Source organism: Ranitomeya imitator, chromosome 8 (assembly GCF_032444005.1).
Source record: "Ranitomeya imitator isolate aRanImi1 chromosome 8, aRanImi1.pri, whole genome shotgun sequence".
Lineage (NCBI taxonomy): Eukaryota > Metazoa > Chordata > Amphibia > Anura > Dendrobatidae > Ranitomeya > Ranitomeya imitator.
This window is the reverse complement of record NC_091289.1, coordinates 11,573,246-11,593,296: the sequence shown is the minus strand read 5'-3', so window position 1 is coordinate 11,593,296 and position 20,051 is coordinate 11,573,246. Positions and strand designations below refer to the sequence as shown.

Here is a 20,051-nt window from a genome sequence, read left to right as displayed (position 1 = left end):
ATGCTACTGCACAGTACCCCTAGGGGTGAAAGCAATGACAAAAGTGACCAAAACAGCCACAAAGGATGAGAACAGAAAAATGGTCTGTGGTCACCTCCTGTAGAACCGCTCCTTTATAGGGGTTGTCTTGCTAATTGTCTAGAATTTCTGTTCCATTTGCACAACAGCAGGAGAAACTGACTTGGAGTTACTTTGTGTTATTTAAGTGTTACCCTTTATTTTTTGTGCAATGTATAAAAGTTGACTTGTTACCCTCCTGGTAGGTAAATCTGCCCGGTGGGGGTGAAAGGTGATGACTGCTGGCCCCACAGTGACGCGATCAGTCGCTTAACACATTGCCAGTTACAGAAGTGTCATGTAGATGAAGCTTAATGATTGTGAAATGGAAAGTTTTTCTTTAAAATTGTCATTGTTTTGGAGATTTCTGCTTGTTGTCAGTGAATTGCAGCCTTGTTCACATACGATGCTGGACATCATCCCCGTCCACAGCAGCTCATAATGTTATTTTTCCTCTTTCTACCTTCTAGCATTTTTCTGTATTTCTCTGCCTCACTATATTTCTAAGATACCTGTTTGCTGCCGGTGAATAGGAACATTCTCATCCCTAGATTGAGGACCACCCAGTTTTTCTCCAAGCTGAGGGTCTGTTTTAATATATCTTGTGTAGACAATGCAGTATAACGACCACATTGATCTCTTTCCTGTCCTGATAGTTTGTTACAATGTATCAGTCTGGAGTGTTAGTGGATTGTCGAGAGGAGGAAATCGATTATAACGAACCCTCAGCTGTGAGAAGTATCATCTCAGGACATTTTCTGCTTCTGTATGTTCCCATTCACAGGCAGCAAGCAGAGATTTTGATAATGATGAGGAATAGAAACAGAACGTATATTATTAAGCTGAAAGAGAATTTAGATTGTCAGCTCCTGTGGATAAGGATAGAAGAGACTCCCAGAATCGTTAGCACGGACGCCATCGTCCCGAACTCGGGTTTTGCACATTTTTGCCAGATTGACAATCAGCCATTAATGTAAAGGTCTCCAGGAGGCGACAGGGCGACTAGAGCCTAAATGTCACCTCCCGCTGTGACCGCTCTTGCCACATAATCGTTGGCGCTTTTTTTGTACAATTTTGCGCCAGTCTCCAGTAGCTTCAAGCCCCCCCCCCAGAACCCATTACCCTCCTCCGGAGGCTTTAGCTCCTATCGACCACCCCGCTCCCAATCCATTTCATCTTCATTACTAGTAGCCGGCTGCTTTTTTCCTGTGCTCGTGGCCCCGGCAGACCATCTGTTATCACACGCTTAGAGTAGTGCATTATGGGAGGCCATGGCGGAAACATGGGGGTGCCGCGCCACCTAAAAAAGGAGGTTTTCTTTTCTTGGCTCCAGGATATTTGGGTCGCCCTGTTTTTGGATTGTCAAACTGTGTGTGTATAATTTATATTGTAGACTTCCCTGCCGCCTCTCACGTCCCACGCCGTTATTTATCACAAGTGTAATGAGACATTCCCTGCAAAGCCAGAAAAGCGACGGAGAAAGAAAACGACTCCGTAGTGTTGAAAAACGTGCGGTATTAGATGCCTGATGAGCTAGAGCCCATCCATGACGCTCTGCTCATATTTGTAGCTTTCTGCTCGTGTACATCGGCCTCTCTGGTGTTTATATCCTACATTTAAAGGAATATGCTGCCGGGAAATTCTCCCCTTGAAATTTGGCCACTTCACAGGGAAAAGCTAAGAGGTTGCATTGTAATCTACTAAAAGGACTCAAAACATACCGTTCAGCATTAAAAGGTATAAACTCCGCCCCCCTGACTACAGTAGTCAGGAGTCATGTGATCAGTTTCAGCTTTTCAGAATGCCTAAAAGGTTATAAATGGGAGGGACGATTCTGGGTGGTCCTTAGGATCAGACACCTAAAAGGTGCTGACTAGCTGGATGGGACGCCTAAGAAGGTGCTGCAAAAAAGAAAAATAGGGCAGAAATTAATGTACAGGTGCACAAATATACTTTGAGGCCAATATACATACATGTTGTGAAAACCTACAAAAGATGTCCCCAAGGCCAAAAAGGGACATACCCCTAAGCCATAACCATGAACACCGATAAGGAAGAAAAAGATGGATCGATATATAATGTATAGCCAAAGTAATAATTAGCACGCAGTATTATCATATAAGAAATCCATACAAAAATAGGGGTTTGTTGAATAAATACAAAATATTTTATTATAAGTCATATAAACATATACAAATACATATAGACAGGGTGAGAGGTGATATATAGGATGACAGTTAAAACATGGTGTGGCTAGATGGAATAAAACAGCCACACTAGTGAAAAACACACAACTGTCCTGAACAACACGCCTGCAGCATGTGAAGGAATAGAGTGATCAATGCTACAGTCAGGGTGCCACGAAAGGGGGCTGTATAAAGTAATTAGATAAGTGTATAACAGCCCGGGAAAGTACGTCCTCTGAGCAGCATGATCAAAAGTTATTATAACTATCAATGAGTCCTAGGTGTAAAGATGGTAGAACTATATAAATAGTAGCTAAAAAATCCCCATACCTTGAGACATTGTGATGACATGATGCAGGCGTGTTTAACTGGGCAAAAGAGAGCCTCGACGCGCGTTTCACCGCCTTGGCTTCATTGTGTCCGCACACTGCGATTAATGAATACATGAACTCCACTATTGCTTAGAAATGTAAGGTACTTAGTATATTAAAATCAAAGAGCGCAATAGCTTACAGTCACGTCAAGGTGTACCTATAATATAGATGGCCATGGAAGAGTCCGACCTGCTGGATCAGACAGCATAGAAGGTTCCTATCTGTTGGATCGGAATCCTTAGCTAGTAGCGACCTGCCGGGTCGTACTCCATAGCGTGTGGCAACCTTCCGGGTCAGACCGCATAGCGTGTGGCAACCTGCCGGGTCGGACGCCATAGCATGTGGCAACCTGCCGGGTCAGACGCCATAGCTTGTGCTGATCTACCGGGTTGGACGCCATAGCGTGTGGTAACCTGCCGGGTCGGACGCCATAGCGTGTGGTAACCTGCCGGGTCGTACGCCATAGCGTGTGGCAACCTGCCGGGTCGTACGCCATAGCGTGTGGCAACCTGCCGGGTCGGACGCCATAGCGTGTGGCAACCTGCCGGGTCGGACGCCATAGCGTGTGCTGATCTACCGGGTTGGACGCCATAGCGTGTGGCAACCTGCCGGGTCGGACGCCATAGCGTGTGCTGATCTACCGGGTTGGACGCCATAGCGTGTGGTAACCTGCCGGGTCGGACGCCATAGCGTGTGGCAACCTGCCGGGTCGGACGCCATAGCGTGTGGCAATCTGCCGGGTCGGACGCCATAGCGTGTGGCAATCTGCCGGGTCGGACGCCATAGCGTGTGGCAACCTGCCGGGTCGGACGCCATAGCGTGTGCTGATCTACCGGGTTGGACGCCATAGCGTGTGGTAACCTGCCGGGTCGGACGCCATAGCGTGTGGCAATCTGCCGGGTCGGACGCCATAGCGTGTGGCAATCTGCCGGGTCGGACGCCATAGCGTGTGGCAACCTACCGGGTCAGATGCCGTAGCGGGTGCCAATCTGCCGGGTCAGAAGCCATAGCCAGTGCCGACCTGAAAATGACCTGGCTTGGAAACAAGTGGTTTGGAAGATGGTCATTATTTACTTCTGCCTATCATTCTTTGTCTATATTTAGTCCTTCAATAAGAAACTCATCATCCACTCGCAATTGTAATGAATACAAAGATGGCCGCTTACACAAAGCACAACCATTGCTGGCCTTCCATGCCAAGCTGCTCTGCACAGTCAGTCTCCTCTCTGTGGTTAATCAGCCAATCATCCGGCCGGTCTCCCCGAAAACTTCTGACTCCTCTTTATCTCCAGAACTATTAATTATTCGCAGCGCGGCCAGGCGCAGGCTGTTTTCTCTCAGATCCTGCACATCGCCTTCCCCAAGTTGAATTAATGAAGCTAAGTTTGCAAATGAACCATAATTTCAAAGACAAGCGCGTTGTTGGAAGGTCTGGGGATGATGTATGCCTGCTCTCGCTCGTTAGCAGCTGTCTCTTTAATTACTGCAGATGCTAACGAGATGCTAACAGCATATGGTGACAGGGAAGTACTTGCACTTTTGCACCAAAGCAGATTGACATGTGAAAGCAGCCCCATGTCCAAGTCCATGGTGGCCAGGGGTGTTGTCAGTATGGGCTGTGCAGCGAGGCCCCACCATCGTCTCATCCCCCATCGGGAAAAGTAATTAATATAGGGGCGTAGATAGGTAAGCAGCTCACTTCACAAGTCTGAAGAGTTTTATATTCTGGTCTCATCGAAGTCTGGGGGTCCTCTGCACAACGATTATGCAAAATGGTCAGATTATCCCTGAAATTATGGAAGTTACTTTTTTATTAACATCCATGCTTTTTTTGACCCTTTATTAGCTCTATATAGAGGTAGTGCACATGCATTATTGTCACTCCACATTTATGTAGAGGTAGTGCGCATGTGTTACTGTCTCTCCACTTCTATGTAGAGGTAGTGCGCATGCGTTACTGCCCTTCCACAGCTATGTAGAGGTAGTGCGCATGCGTTATTGTCACTCCACGTCTATGTAGAGGTAGTGCGCATGCGTTACTGCCCCTCCACATCTATGTAGAGGTAGTGCGCATCGTTATTGTCACTCCACATTTATGTAGAGGTAGTGCGTATGTGTTACTGCCCTTCTACATCTATGTAGAGGTAGTGCGCATCGTTATTGTCACTCCACATTTATGTAGAGGTAGTGCGTATGTGTTACTGCCCTTCTACATCTATGTAGAGGTAGTGCACATGTGTTAGTGTCGCTCCACGTCTATGTTAAGGATGTGCGCATGCGTTATTGTTTCTCCACTTCTATGTAGAGGTAGTGCGCATGCGTTAGTCACTCTACATCTATATAGCGGTAGCGCATATGTGTTACTGTCACGGCACGTCTATGTAGAGGTAGTGCGCATGCGTTATTGTCACTCCACGTCTATGTAGAGGTAGTGCGCATGCGTTACTGCCCCTCCACATCAATGTAGAGGTAGTGCGCATGTGTTACTGCCCCTCCACATCTATGTAGAGGTAGTGCGCATCGTTATTGTCACTCCACATTTATGTAGAGGTAGTGCGTATGTGTTACTGCCCCTCCACATCTATGTATAGGTAGTGCGCATGCGTTACTGCCCCTCCACATCTATGTAGAGGTAGTGCGCATGCGTTGTCACTCTACATTTATGTAGAGGTAGTGCGTATGTGTTACTGTCACTCCACGTCTATGTAGAGGTAGTGCGCATGTGTTACTTCCCCTCCACATCTATGTAGAGGTAGTGCGCGTCGTTATTGTCACTCCACATTTATGTAGAGGTAGTGCGTATGTGTTACTGCCCCTCCACATCTATGTAGAGGTAGTGCGCATGCGTTATTGTCACTCTTCATTTATGTAGAGGTAGTGCGCATGTGTTACTGTCACTCCACGTCTATGTAGAGGTAGTGCGCATGCGTTACTGTCACTCCATTCACGTCTATGTAGTGGTAGTGCTCATGCGTTTCACTCCATTCACATCTATGTGGAGGTAGTGCTCATGTGTTCTTGTCACCCCACGTCTATGTACATGTAGTGTGTTACCTCCATTTCCTGTCTTGGAGCAGTGGTTATGCATCCATACTCCACTTCCATAGACCCATTAAAGTGAATGCAGTGGTGGTCACACATGTTCCTTTCCACTTTGGACCCCCTTACGTTGTCTGGGGGAGGTCTTTGTGTGGGGATAAATGTTTATAGGAGGACTCTTTGTTGTATACGATGTATGATGTGGTGTCAGATAATTGGGTGTGACCTATGTCGCCTCCTCTCCTCCCATCCAGGAATGTGCCGGCGAGCCGCTGTTCATGCTGTACTGCGCCATCAAGCAGCAGATGGAGAAGGGGCCAATCGACGCCATCACAGGAGAAGCGCGATACTCCCTGAGCGAAGACAAGCTCATCCGCCAGCAGATCGACTACAAGATGCTGGTCAGTCTCCGGAGAATGGGGATCTGTGACATCCCTAATTATTGGGATGATTATGCTCCAGGGTGGCCATGAATCATGCAGGGAAGTAGTCGTGGACAGCCAGGAGGGTGGTCGTCCCACGGCGGTGTCCTCCATACCTCAGTGCAGATGGGGTCAGACATTTTTTGTCTCGCCCCTGTCCCGTATTCGCCTTGACCACAGGCGCTGCTTACTGGATGAGTCTGTGGCTGCTTTGCACTGTTGTTGGTGATTTCCCACCCATTCATCTTACATTGGTATTTTTTTCTCTCTTTCTCTCTCGCCAACCTGTCTCTTCCTCTTCTGTGTGTCTCACTAATGTGGCTTGCCTTTTAATGGATTGAAGAATCCTTGTGCCGATGACGGGCTGAGCGATGAGTCATGTTGCCGCTCGCCTCAAGTAAGTTTACTCGCTCCCCCTTCCTCCGCTTTGGTGGTGGTGGGAGGGGGGTCTGTAGATGGGATCCTTCAATCCATTTCATGGCTTCATGTCTATCTGAGTACATGTGCCCCACACGCATATTCAGCTCGGTGGAGGTAGATCCTAATTGGTTTCCATAAGGACAGCGACAGGCTGATGTCTTTGAGGTTCCTGACCCGTTTTTACGATACAAACCTTCAATTCCCTGCATATAGACAGTCGCATGACACATTGCTGGCTGCATGCAGCTGCCACCAGGGGGAGCCCATGAGCGCCCTGTATACTGCGCTGATACTGAGGGGTTATCCAGTGACGCCAGTGCCCCTCACCCCGGAGCTAATGACGTCCTGCCGTGCATGATGGTCGGGTTTTGTGCGTCCTTTTTGTGCTCACGGGGTGCAGCTCTGGATGTCACCAGATACCCCACATCTGAAACTTAATACTTTGTTTTATGTTCCTTACATTTTATATCTGTGACGGAAAGCTACATCCAGAGGCTGGAAACCAATCCTGACCTCCTCCTCCTCACAGCTGATGAGTTTGTTGCAATGTATCAGTGCAGGTAATACTCTGTGAGGTCACACCGCAGGAGGACAGGTCCCGATCTCTGCCCAGTGAGGAAAGGATCAGTTTTCATTAATCAGGTGTTTGTCATGGAAATATGGAACGTGCTGCAGACAAAACACCCGATCAATGAGAAATGATGGTTTCCTCGTGGGTCGGTGATCGGGATGATGATGAATATTTCCGAGGAGCGGGACGGACCATCTCTTGATCGTCACCTTGCTCTCATCAGTCAGCGCTCGTTAGGTGCAGGTCACCCATCCATGTAAAGGGGCTCGTACCTGCACTGACACATTGTGACAAAACGCATCTCTAGGGTCTAAAAGGAGGAACAATCCACAATTTACTTTATACTATACAGCATGGACTCCATGTCACCATTTTTTATCTAGGCTGCTATTACACAGGGTGGTCATGATGTGGTTGGGGGACGATATTTTGCCATTTGGGAAATCCATTAATGGCGGCAGTTTTGCAACAAGTACGCAAATGGCTTCACAATCACATGTAGTGCCGGACCTACCGCCACTCGGACCACCGTGGCCGCTACATGTAATAGCCCCCCGGGTCCAGACTTAATTCATCTCTGTCTCTGTGCCGTGCGGTGATGCCCCCGTTCATGGTTTCTGAGGGGAGGGCTGAGATTGTCACCACCGTGTTCTCCTTCAGAAGGCGATGGGTTTAATGACCATCAATAGCGAATCTCTGCACCTCGCACCTGTGATCTCTGCACTTTGGGGGAAGTCCCACATATTAAAGCTGTAAATTATGGAAAAAAGAATAATAGAATTAGTGAACTGTAGGCCGCGCTGACTTCCTAAATCTCCTGTCACAATGCAAACTCTTGATTACAGACGCTGAATTGTGTGAACCCCGAGAATGAAAATGCCCCTGAAATTCCAGTGAAGGTGCTGAACTGTGACACCATAACCCAAGTGAAGGAGAAGCTGCTGGACGCGGTGTACAAGGGGGTCCCCTATTCCCAGAGACCCAAAGCAGGAGACATGGACCTCGGTAAGACCCCCATGATGGCAGGTGTCTATATGTGGGCCTCTTAGGGAGATGGAGGATCCTGGAGTCTCTCCTCGGTCAGCTGATTGTTTGCGGTTGTTGGGGGTCCTCTTGATATGTGGTAGTGGGTTTTCATCCTAAGTGTTTGCCTTCCTTCCCATCCATCCCACAGAGTGGCGCCAGGGTAGGATGGCACGAATAATCCTGCAAGACGAGGATGTGACAACCAAAATAGACAACGACTGGAAACGCCTCAACACTTTGGCTCACTACCAGGTGCGTAGACTACGATCCGCTCGTGTATAAGGGCAGCGAGCAGCACGTATATGAGCGATGGGAGGAATATCTAACGGCAACTAATTGTGTCCATGGCCGCTCTTCTCTTGTGATTTGATTACTGCAGGTTATAGATGGATCTTCAGTTGCGCTCGTCCCCAAACAGAACTCGGCCTACAACATCTCCAACTCCTCAACGTTTACAAAGTCTCTGAGTCGATACGGTGAGTACCCGATCCTGCGGCAGACATGTCTGAAAATTACGAATTCGTGAAAACTGTGACACGTGGAGCACTGGGGAAGATCGCAGGCAGTGGTGGAGATACAGGGGCCGCTGGAGCACAAGGGGGGGGGATCACAGATATAGGGGGATCATGGGCAGCAGTGGAGATATAGGGGGATTGCAGGCAGCAGTGGAGATAAAGGGGGATTGCAGGCATTGGTGAAGATATAGGGGGATTGCAGGCATTGGTGAAGATATAGGGGGATTGCAGGCATTGGTGAAGATATAGGGGGATTGCAGGCATTGGTGAAGATATAGGGGGATTGCAGGCATTGGTGAAGATACAGGTCCTTCTCAAAAAATTAGCATATAGTGTTAAATTTCATTATTTACCATAATGTAATGATTACAATTAAACTTTCATATATTATAGATTCATTATCCACCAACTGAAATTTGTCACGTCTTTTATTGTTTTAATACTGATGATTTTGGCATACAACTCCTGATAACCCAAAAAACCTGTCTCAATAAATTAGCATATTTCACCCATCCAATCAAATAAAAGTGTTTTTTAATAACAAACAAAAAAACCATCAAATAATAATGTTCAGTTATGCACTCAATACTTGGTCGGGAATCCTTTGGCAGAAATGACTGCTTCAATGCGGCGTGGCATGGAGGCAATCAGCCTGTGACACTGCTGAGATGTTATGGAGGCCCAGGATGCTTCAATAGCGGCCTTAAGCTCATCCAGAGTGTTGGGTCTTGCGTCTCTCAACTTTCTCTTCACAATATCCCACAGATTCTCTATGGGGTTCAGGTCAGGAGAGTTGGCAGGCCAATTGAGCACAGTAATACCATGGTCAGTAAACCATTTACCAGTGGTTTTGGCACTGTGAGCAGGTGCCAGGTCGTGCTGAAAAATGAAATCTTCATCTCCATAAAGCATTTCAGCCGATGGAAGCATGAAGTGCTCCAAAATCTCCTGATAGCTAGCTGCATTGACCCTGCCCTTGATGAAACACAGTGGACCAACACCAGCAGCTGACATGGCACCCCACACCATCACTGACTGTGGGTACTTGACACTGGACTTCAGGCATTTTGGCATTTCCTTCTCCCCAGTCTTCCTCCAGACTCTGGCACCTTGATTTCCGAATGACATGCAAAATTTGCTTTCATCAGAAAAAAGTACTTGGGACCACTTAGCAACAGTCCAGTGCTGCTTCTCTGTAGCCCAGGTCAGGCGCCTCTGCCGCTGTTTATGGTTCAAAAGTGGCTTTACCTGGGGAATGCGGCACCTGTAGCCCATTTCCTGCACACGCCTGTGCACGGTGGCTCTGGATGTTTCCACACCAGACTCAGTCCACTGCTTCCTCAGGTTCCCCAAGGTCTGGAATCGGTCCTTCTCCACAATCTTCCTCAGGGTCCGGTCTCCTCTTCTCGTTGTACAGCGTTTTCTGCCACATTGTTTCCTTCCAACAGACTTACCATTGAGGTGCCTTGATACAGCACTCTGGGAACAGCCTATTTGTTGAGAAATTTCTTTCTGGGTCTTACCCTCTTGCTTGAGGGTGTCAATGATGGCCTTCTTGACATCTGTCAGGTCGCTAGTCTTACCCATGATGGGGGTTTTGAGTAATGAACCAGGCAGGGAGTTTATAAAAGCCTCAGGTATCTTTTGCATGTGTTTAGAGTTAATTAGTTGATTCAGAAGATTAGGGTAATAGGTCGTTTAGAGAACCTTTTCTTGATATGCTAATTTATTGAGACAGGTTTTTTGGGTTATCAGGAGTTGTATGCCAAAATCATCAGTATTAAAACAATAAAAGACGTGACAAATTTCAGTTGGTGGATAATGAATCTATAATATATGAAAGTTTAATTGTAATCATTAAATTATGGTAAATAATGAAATTTAACACTATATGCTAATTTTTTGAGAAGGACCTGTATAGGGGGATTGCAGGCATTGGTGAAGATATAGGGGGATTGCAGGCATTAGTGAAGATATAGGGGGATTGCAGGCAGCGGTGGAGATATATGGGGATTGCAGGCATTGGTGGAGATATAGGGAGATTGCAGGCAGCAGTGGAGATATATGGGAATTGCAGGCAGTGGTGGAGATATGAGGATTGCAGGCAGTGGTGGAGATATAGGGGGATTGCAGGCCGCAGTGGATATGTAGGGGCCGCACAGATCACAGATCACTAGGGGGGATTGCAGGCAGCGGTGGAGATATAGGGGCATTGCAGGCAGCGGCGGAGATATAGGGGGATTGCAGGCAGCGGTGGAGATATAGGGGCATTGCAGGCATTGGTGGAGATATAAGGGGATAGCAGGCAGCGGTGGAGATATAGGGGGATAGCAGGCAGTGGTGGAGATATAGGGGCATTGCAGGCAGCGGTGGAGATATAAGGGGATTGCAGGCAGCGGTGGAGATATAGGGGCATTGCAGGCTGTGGTGGAGATATAGGGGATTGCAGGCAGCGGTGGAGATATAGGGGCATTGCAGGCAGCGGTGGAGATATAAGGGGATTGCAGGCAGCGGTGGAGATATAGGGGCATTGCAGGCAGCGGTGGAGATATAGGGGCATTGCAGGCAGTGGTGGAGATATAGGGGCATTGCAGGCAGCGGTGGAGATATAAGGGCATTGCAGGCAGTGGTGGAGATATAGGGGGATTGCAGGCAGCGGTGGAGATATAGGGGGATTGCAGGCAGCGGTGGAGATATAGGGGCATTGCAGGCATTGGTGGAGATATAAGGGGATTGCAGGTAGCGGTGGAGATATAGGGGGATAGCAGGCAGCGGTGGAGATATAGGGGCATTGCAGGCAGCGGTGGAGATATAGGGGGATTGCAGGCATTGGTGGAGATATAGGGGCATTGCAGGCAGCGGTGGAGATATAGGGGGATTGCAGGCAGCGGTGGAGATATAGGGGCATTGCAGGCATTGGTGGAGATATAGGGGCATTGCAGGCAGCGGTGGAGATATAGGGGGATTGCAGGCAGTGGTGGAGATATAGGGGCATTGCAGGCAGCGGTGGAGATATAGGGGCATTGCAGGCAGTGGTGGAGATATAGGGGCATTGCAGGCAGCGGTGGAGATATAAGGGCATTGCAGGCAGTGGTGGAGATATAGGGGGATTGCAGGCAGCGGTGGAGATATAGGGGGATTGCAGGCAGCGGTGGAGATATAGGGGCATTGCAGGCATTGGTGGAGATATAAGGGGATTGCAGGTAGCGGTGGAGATATAGGGGGATAGCAGGCAGCGGTGGAGATATAGGGGCATTGCAGGCATTGGTGGAGATATAGGGGCATTGCAGGCAGCGGTGGAGATATAGGGGCATTGCAGGCAGTGGTGGAGATATAGGGGCATTGCAGGCAGCGACGGAGATATAGGAGGATTGCAGGCAGTGGTGGAGATATAGGGGCATTGCAGGCTGTGGTGGAGATATAGGGGCATTGCAGGCAGCGACGGAGATATAGGAGGATTGCAGGCAGTGGTGGAGATATAGGGGGATCGCAGGCAGCAGTGGAGATATAGAGGGATAGCAGGCAGTGGTGGAGATATAGGGGCATTGCAGGCAGCGGTGGAGATATAAGGGGATTGCAGGCAGCGGTGGAGATATAGGGGCATTGCAGGCAGTGGTGGAGATATAGGGGCATTGCAGGCTGTGGTGGAGATATAGGGGGATCGCAGGCAACGGTGGAGATGTAGGGGCCGCACAGATCACGAGGGGGGGATCGCAGGCAGTGGTAGAGATGCGCACGGAGCACCACTAGGCCCTCTCTCCTCCGCTCTTGCCCTTGTCACGGTCCATTGTGCCTGTTTATCTTCCCGTAACGCATTGTCTGGAGGTCAACCAAATATCTTTCCTTTTAGTCACTAATTAAAGCTGCAGAACCGATCTCAAATCAGAGGGAATTGATAGCGATGCTGAAATTAATTATCGCACATAATTGGCTTTGAAATGTCAGCGCTGTGCGAGCGTCTGCTTCTCCGTTTGCATTGTAGGTGTTGTTTATAGGACAACAGGGGGTCAAAAATGACATAGAAATAAAACTAATGTGCTACAGATCAGACACGAGGTACATTGTGCCTCGCCCTCTACTGACATTTCCGCAGCATGTCCATGATGAGGTCCTCTTAAAGGGCCAGTAATGCTGCAATCAGCAGCTTATCATGATATGTCAGCAGCTAGGTATATGTCTTCCTGAGCGTTCCCGGTGCTATTAGTGACACTCCAGACAGCTCCATCTCTAGCCCTGGCTGATAACAGGGAATAATAGCTGTCACATTGCGGTATAGTGGCCCATCGTGTGTGCGGCTCTATTATATAGAGAGACCTTTCCTTTCCGATGTCGTCAGGGGCTTTGTGCTAAGTAGATAAAAGAAGGGTTTGATGAAACGGTTAATGAGCGGTGGATCTCGCGGCGTTTGGTTATTGTGGAGGCTGAGTGATTGGTGGGATCTGATCGGGGAGATGTGTGGGATTGTGAATATGGTAATGGCTCATCGGCATCAACTCAAGAAACATCATGAAGTTCATTTAGAAGGGACAGTCGACACTTCTCCAGCATACTACTACTCCCAGCATGCACTGATGACCCCAGTCTTGCAGCTTGTAGGCCACCTTATCCCCCCTGTCTCCCTCTGTCCTCCTACCAGAGAGCATGCTACGGACGGCGTCCAGCCCTGACAGCCTGCGCTCCCGCACGCCGATGATCACCCCCGACCTGGAGAGTGGCACCAAACTCTGGCATCTGGTGAAGAACCACGACCACCTGGACCAACGCGAGGGAGACCGAGGGAGCAAGATGGTGTCCGAGATCTACCTTACACGATTGCTTGCCACCAAGGTAAGAGATCTGGTGTAACTTACTGGAAGACCCTTTTCTAGTGTGGGACCCCCATCTGGTCATTGAGGTCTCCACTCCAGACAACATACATGTGGATTTCCATACACGTTTTATCTTATTGCTTGATGACGGAGCAGGCGCAGACCCCCGGTCGACGGCTGCCACGGCTCTATTTCCCCTGGTATCTGCCCTCGATGACTGTGATTGGCGGATTAATTTCACTTCCTCTACATCAGCAAATCTTCAGGCGGGGGATGGGTCTCACCGCTGAGAGCGATGGGTTACGACACAAATCACCCGCCGTTTTATAATGTGTGTGATTTACAGGTTCCTACATAAACCCCCGATATAAAATCCCCGCTAATTACAGGAGCTGTAAATCTCCGGCTGCGTTATTTACACCTCCCCCCCATATACGCATATACATTCAGGCCGGATATATATTTGTTCAGCAGAGCGCAGTATTTACGGCGGCTCTATGGATATTAAAGGCTGCAGGAAAGATTAATTCCTCCTTTAATGAGCTTTACTGCGGACGCTGAACCTTCAGCGAATCTTCATCGCTAGATAACGTCTCCGCCGGCGTAATAACTCCTAATTCTATGGGGGAATCTGCCGCCGAGAACAACAAAATTAATTGCGGATGTGAGAAGGAAATATTTTGGCAATTTCTGGAGGATTTCTGATGGTATTTGTGGGGGTCTCCAGAGAAGAGCGGTGGTTTTATAACACCCTCCCCCGACAAATATGGAAGATATTAGATAAATGCTGCTGTAATTCTGCACATTACCGTCAGATGGAAATTTGGGGGGGAAAAACAAACATAAAATCAGTTTCTGGTCCTGGAAAGCAGATTCCGAATGCTGTTGCTTTCTGGGGGTTGTAGTGCAAATGATGTGTCCCTTTTTTGCTCATATTATGTGCATGGTGTTTTCTTCTTACCATCTCCATCGCTTTGTGTACAGGGCACGCTGCAGAAGTTTGTGGACGATTTATTCGAAACCATCTTCAGCACCGCGCACCGTGGCAGCGCTCTACCACTTGCCATCAAGTACATGTTTGACTTTCTGGACGAGCAGGCGGACAAGCACCAGATCACGGACTACGACGTGCGGCACACATGGAAGAGCAACTGGTGAGCGAACCCATAGCAGTCACATTTTACTGGGGGTGAACTGCAGTTGTCGGCGCATCTGGAGGTTGTCGAGGCCCGCGGCGTCTGGAGGTTGTTGTCGGTGCGCCTGCGGCATCTGGATGTTGTCGGCGCGCCCGCAGCATATGGATGTTGTCGGCGCGTCTGGAGGCTGTTGTCGGCGCGCCCGCGGCGTCTGGAGGCTGTTTTCGGCATGCCCGCGACGGCTTGAAGTTTTCGTTGGCGCACCCGTGGCATCTGGAGGTCGTCTGTTCGCTCACCTCCTGATTTAGAATACCATGTTCTCAAGATCACTGCTTGCTGCTCCCTATTGGAAACATTTGTATTTAGTTACCAACCATCCAACCATAATTCCACTCACAGCTGAGGGTTTGTTCCAGTTGAGCATAATCTGGACAATCCTCTGTGAGCTCAGCAGGCTTCACTCCAGGCTGAATGCATTTGTGCTGCTGTTTTAGCTCCCAGAGGATTGTCAGGACTGAATATAATTGTAGCAAACACTCAGCTGTGAGAAGCATGAATCCCACGTAAGGTTTTCTGTATAGATAAATCGATGCCCAGGACCTCGGTACAGTGGCCATGTTAGTAGTTCAAGCCACCGCCTTTGAGCCCTACAATCTGCCTCCCACCATCCCCCACACTTTTTCGCCAGTCTTTTGCGATGTCACTTGTGTGCCATGATGTGACGCCCCATCTCCCGGTAGGTAGGAGGCGGATGTGGGGCTCCCGTCTCGCCGCTCTGACTACTGCCGTGACCTCTGGACCTGGAATCGATTCAGTCTTCACTGACCGCAAGCAGAGATGTTGTAAATGCTGAAACGTTGAAGAACATTTTATTCTGAACGTTCTACACAGAGCGGTGTGATCCTGAGGTTGTCACACTGATGCCCCCTCTGTATCTGCGGACGTTTCCCCCCCCTAGGTCCGTCTCTTCCTCATTCTTCTCATATGTTGGCGTGTCGCTGGATGATTCCTCCTGCCGGTCCGTGCCGCCATGTTCCCGTCCCCCGGAGTAGGTTCTCCCCTTGGCGGCCGGTCACCTTTCCGTCGATCCCCGTGGAATTTCCTCCTCTCTCATCCTCCGTTCTGGTTTTGTGATTACATCTCGTTGTCGTTTTTTCCTGCCAGCGGGACGTCCCCCTCGTATGACATTTGTAATGTGGCAGATAAATTGCTTCGGCACGGTCCAATGGCCGCCGGCAATTAGTGACGGTGACTGGAGCGACATACGTATCTATAGACAGAGGCTGTGTTTAACCCCTTCAGCTCCCCCCAGCGGGAGGAGTCGGCTTAGATTGAAGTTATCGTGTATGCAACTTGGGGTGCCCGCCCCTTTAATAAGAAAAAATTGATAAAATTAAGGTAGCACTCTATATCAAACCGTTCGGGGGTCCGCCTTGTGATTGTGGCATAGGAAGCCTATAGAGGATATTATCTGGTCTTAAAGGCACATGCACGTTTATAGCACCCACCTCGCTGGTCACATGACGTCTGACGACCCTCCTTTCTTCCAGTTTACCCCTGAGGTTCTGGGTGAACGTGATCAAGAACCCTCAGTTTGTTTTCGACATTCACAAGAACAGCATCACGGACGCCTGCCTCTCGGTGGTGGCGCAGACATTCATGGACTCCTGTTCTACGTCGGAGCACAAATTGGGCAAAGATTCACCCAGTAACAAGCTGCTGTACGCCAAGGACATACCCAACTACAAGAGCTGGGTGGAAAGGTAGGAAACGGCGCCACCCTTGTCCGTAGGCTGTGGCTGGTACTGCAGCTCTATAATGGTGATTATTCTACTTTCTTTACAGGTATTACGCAGACATCGCCAAAATGCCGGTAATCAGCGACCAGGATATGAGCGCGTATCTGGCCGAACAATCCCGGTTACACCTGAGTCAGTTTAACAGCATGAGCGCCCTGCACGAAATCTACTCGTACATCACCAAGTACAGGGACGAGGTGAGCGCACAGTCCGGTCGCAGGGGAGAGCAGCAGCGCCTCCCATGGTCCATAGCGCTAATCATCTAATTCTCTCACAATGTATCACTATCCCCATCATCCTCGGGTCTAACAGTTGTGATCAGACAGTCGCAATTTCCCTTATTACAGTGATTATAATTGTATCGGTGGTAATTGTGGAGGCTGTAATAAGTGTTGTGACAGCAGCGAAATGTCAGAGGGGGCAGCCGAGGCGCAATCATCCGGGGAGGAGGCGGTGATTAGTGCTGACATCTCCGCACATTACACAGGAGGGAGTTTAACACAACTTTGGTTTGTTTTATTTTTTAAATAGACAATCCCTTTAAATAATGTTATCTTCTGTCAGTGAGGGAGAGTTTGTATCTCTGATCTGTCTTTTCTGAGCTCCTCAGCTGATTTATGACCACATCACAGTTGGACGTACAGAAAAGTGACATTGCTGAATGGGGCTTTCTACTCCTACATCATGCAGCTCAGGAATTCCTTTTAAGTAAAAATAAATAAATTAAAATACAATATCCCCAGATGTGAGCAACCCCTATCTGAGGACATCTCGGTCTATAGCCCCCTATTTATATCAGCGCTATATGGCGGCCATTAGTCACGGAGTGCGGAAGTCGCAGTGTGACCCCCATTCACTAATGAAACTTGCAGAAATGTTTTTAGTCTCAAGTCTGTGACCAGTGCGCGGTGTAGTCGTGTTTTACCATTAAAAAGTGGATGTGGCCCTGTAAGAAATATTATGGTCTAATACATCAAACCCAGAGGTGTAGTCTTTGGTTCAAGGGGGTGAAACTTCTGAGTGGTCCCTAACCAGGTAACCATGATTATGTATATGGTGGCGCCCCTAATAGTGGAGGAGAACATCAGCAGATGAAAGCTGTTACTAAAAAAAAAAAATCTCTACAAAAGACCAACACTGATATTACTGCTATATGGTCAGTGGTAGATGCCCCCTGCAGAACATATAGATTGCAGTTATATGTAGCGTCTTACAGGTGATGTTCACTTTTTCCATCTGGCCCAGACCAACATGACAACTTCTCCGGCCAGGACTCTGCTGCAGAGACTACGACAGACACATCTGACTGCTCACATTTCCTGCACAACCTCCTTTATCCTGCTGATACGGCGGCAGCAGCGGCTCAGTATTGGGGTATATGTCCCTACTACTGCACCGGCTGTGTGATACTGGTAAAACAAACCTCTGGAATATATTAATGCCCAGTCCAAGTGCCCACATTTTGCCCCCTAAAAAGTAATATTGCCTTGTGTGCCCCTTTGACAATCACAGTAACCTGAGTTATAGCTCTAAGTCCACACTTAACATGTAACAAAGTATACTGACCCTTAGTAGCCCCTCAAACGGTGTGATGGCCCCCACGTTAGCTTGCACACGCCATATACTAAAATGCACTCCCTATAAAAATGGAAAATGAAAAGCTCCCCTCTCCTCCTCCTCCTCCTCCCGCTGCTCCAGTCTTTGCAGCGAGCTCTGTGAAACTTTGTCCTCACTGCTCTGCACAGCGGGCGCCATGAAGTGACGCCATCACCCCCGCCCCGCTGAGACGTCAGATGCAGACAGCCGCCGCTCCCTCTGTCATCATGGCAGTGCGTGGAGAGTGTAACTGTATCGGCGCGATGATAACGTTAAAAGCAGCGTAGCTCCAGGTGGACCCCTCAGAGCGCCTCACTAACTACGCTACTGATCTAACAGTTTGTGTCAGCGCCACCATTTTAAGTGGGTGGAGCTTAGTAAGAGTAGGTGGGGTGTAAATAACAGTAGAAGCGGGCCTGACTGGCGGACATTTCTTGTGGTGGCACACACCTCAATGACTTTGGCTCATCTTAATCCAGCGCAGCTCAAAATGTTATCCGTGATTGGTAAAATTTGCCACCGATTAAAAAAATTTTAAATATAAATTGATCCAAATATTCCAAATCTCGTTCTGTTTGTGTAATGTGCTCGATGTAGTGAGACGTGAACCTTTTAATATATTTGGCGCAGATCACCCCAGATCCGCCCTCCATTGTGCCTGGCATCAGATAAATATGGGGCGTCATTACACTCTGCTCGGGTCCTAGGGCTTCTACTGGTCCTGACTTTGTCAGACTTCTGCCCTAGAAAGCGAGATTGTGGGACAATGTTGTGACTTTGGTGTCTTTATGCAAATTTTTGCCCAGATCTAACAAATTGGCATAAGCGAGCGCTGCCTGGGACGATCAGTTGATCACCTCAGTACCTGCACTCCGCAATGTAAAGGGTTATTGAGAACCGTTATTAATGACCAGTTACAAACGGGTCGTCCGATTAGCACCAACTTTAGAACGGATCCATTAACCGACCTGGTTCAGAGAGGGAGCATGGCCAAAAATGGCCTCATTACTACTTCTACAAACAACCTTAATTTCCAATTGTTTAAATATCTTTGGTCATCCGTTTCGGGGTCTGCACCTGTAAGTCTGGGACGAAACGGCGACTTTTGGCACAACAGATGTCGGGCATGCAGGGTTTGCCACTGCTACATCCCAGCATTATAGAAGTGAAGGTCAACTTGTGATACATACACAGCCGAAACAAGCAAGTCGCGAGAAATTTACCAGACTAATTTTGTGTGACTTGCTGGCCTCGGTTGCGGTAGTTTCGGTGTTGCAATGCGACCTTCACTAATATAATATCGCAATGTAGCAGCGGCACTGAACAATTTTTGGTTGTCGTGGACAAAGTTGCTGTGTAGTATAATGGTGGGTAGAGAACGCAGTCATATACTTTAGTCGCCGCCATTTCCAAACTTTTGTCTTTCAGATCCTAACCGCGCTGGAAAAGGACGAACAAGCGAGAAGACAGCGGCTACGAAGTAAATTGGAGCAAGTTATCGACACAATGTCTCTCAGCAGTTGAAGTCTATGGGGGTCTGCACGAGAAGGGTCTCTTAGCAGCGGCTACTGAGAGCGAGTGCGCAAGAGCCGGACGGAGAGGGGAGCGCTATAAACTGACCACTTTCCAACGCATGTGGCCTTCAAAATCCACGAGCTGCAGAACTGGACTGGAACTTTCTTGAATCAATGAAAAAAAAAAAAAAAAAATCTGTACATAAAAGACTTTAGAGAACCACATAGAAACCTTTATAAATGGATACAAAAAAAATTATGGGACCCAAAAAATTTCAATACAAACTAAAACATAGATTTAAGACGCTGCCTGCGCGTTCCAAAGGGGAGAGGACGCTCCACCAGCCGTGGAAAAGACGAGACCCAGCGGGGAAACAGAAAACGTTCCTTTTTGTTTGGTGGCCGCCTATATTCTTAGATCAAAGAAACAAAAAACACAGAAATCCTCTTTGGCTTTCAGCCGCTAGTGTTACTGCTACATTTGCACAATTTAACGAAAATTCCTGGGGTTTTTAAAGAAACGAAAAAAAAAGACAAAAAAAAACAAAAGCAAAAAAGATTGACAAAAAATCTGATAAGGAATGTGTT

At 48.3% G+C, this 20,051-nt stretch overlaps 1 protein-coding gene across 6 annotated transcripts in view; it reads left to right on the top strand.

Moving 5' to 3' along the window:
* PLXNA1 (plexin A1) overlaps nt 1-19,711 on the top strand; it is a 319,346-nt gene extending 299,635 nt beyond the window's left edge. For 3 of the 6 annotated variants that reach the window (XM_069736283.1, XM_069736285.1, XM_069736286.1), the window contains exons 24-33: nt 5,911-6,057; nt 6,422-6,475; nt 7,915-8,074; nt 8,244-8,347; nt 8,475-8,571; nt 13,247-13,437; nt 14,403-14,572; nt 16,105-16,317; nt 16,400-16,550; nt 19,378-19,640. In XM_069736283.1, the coding sequence (XP_069592384.1) occupies nt 5,911-6,057; nt 6,422-6,475; nt 7,915-8,074; nt 8,244-8,347; nt 8,475-8,571; nt 13,247-13,437; nt 14,403-14,572; nt 16,105-16,317; nt 16,400-16,550; nt 19,378-19,473 (1,383 nt within the window). In that variant the 3' untranslated portion in view covers nt 19,474-19,640. Of the gene's footprint in view, nt 1-5,910; nt 6,058-6,421; nt 6,476-7,914; nt 8,075-8,243; nt 8,348-8,474; nt 8,572-13,246; nt 13,438-14,402; nt 14,573-16,104; nt 16,318-16,399; nt 16,551-19,377 lie in introns of all 6 variants that reach the window. The other 3 variants (XM_069736287.1, XM_069736288.1, XM_069736289.1) reach the window with 1 other exon arrangement.
* The last annotated feature ends 340 nt before the right edge of the window (nt 19,712-20,051 follow it).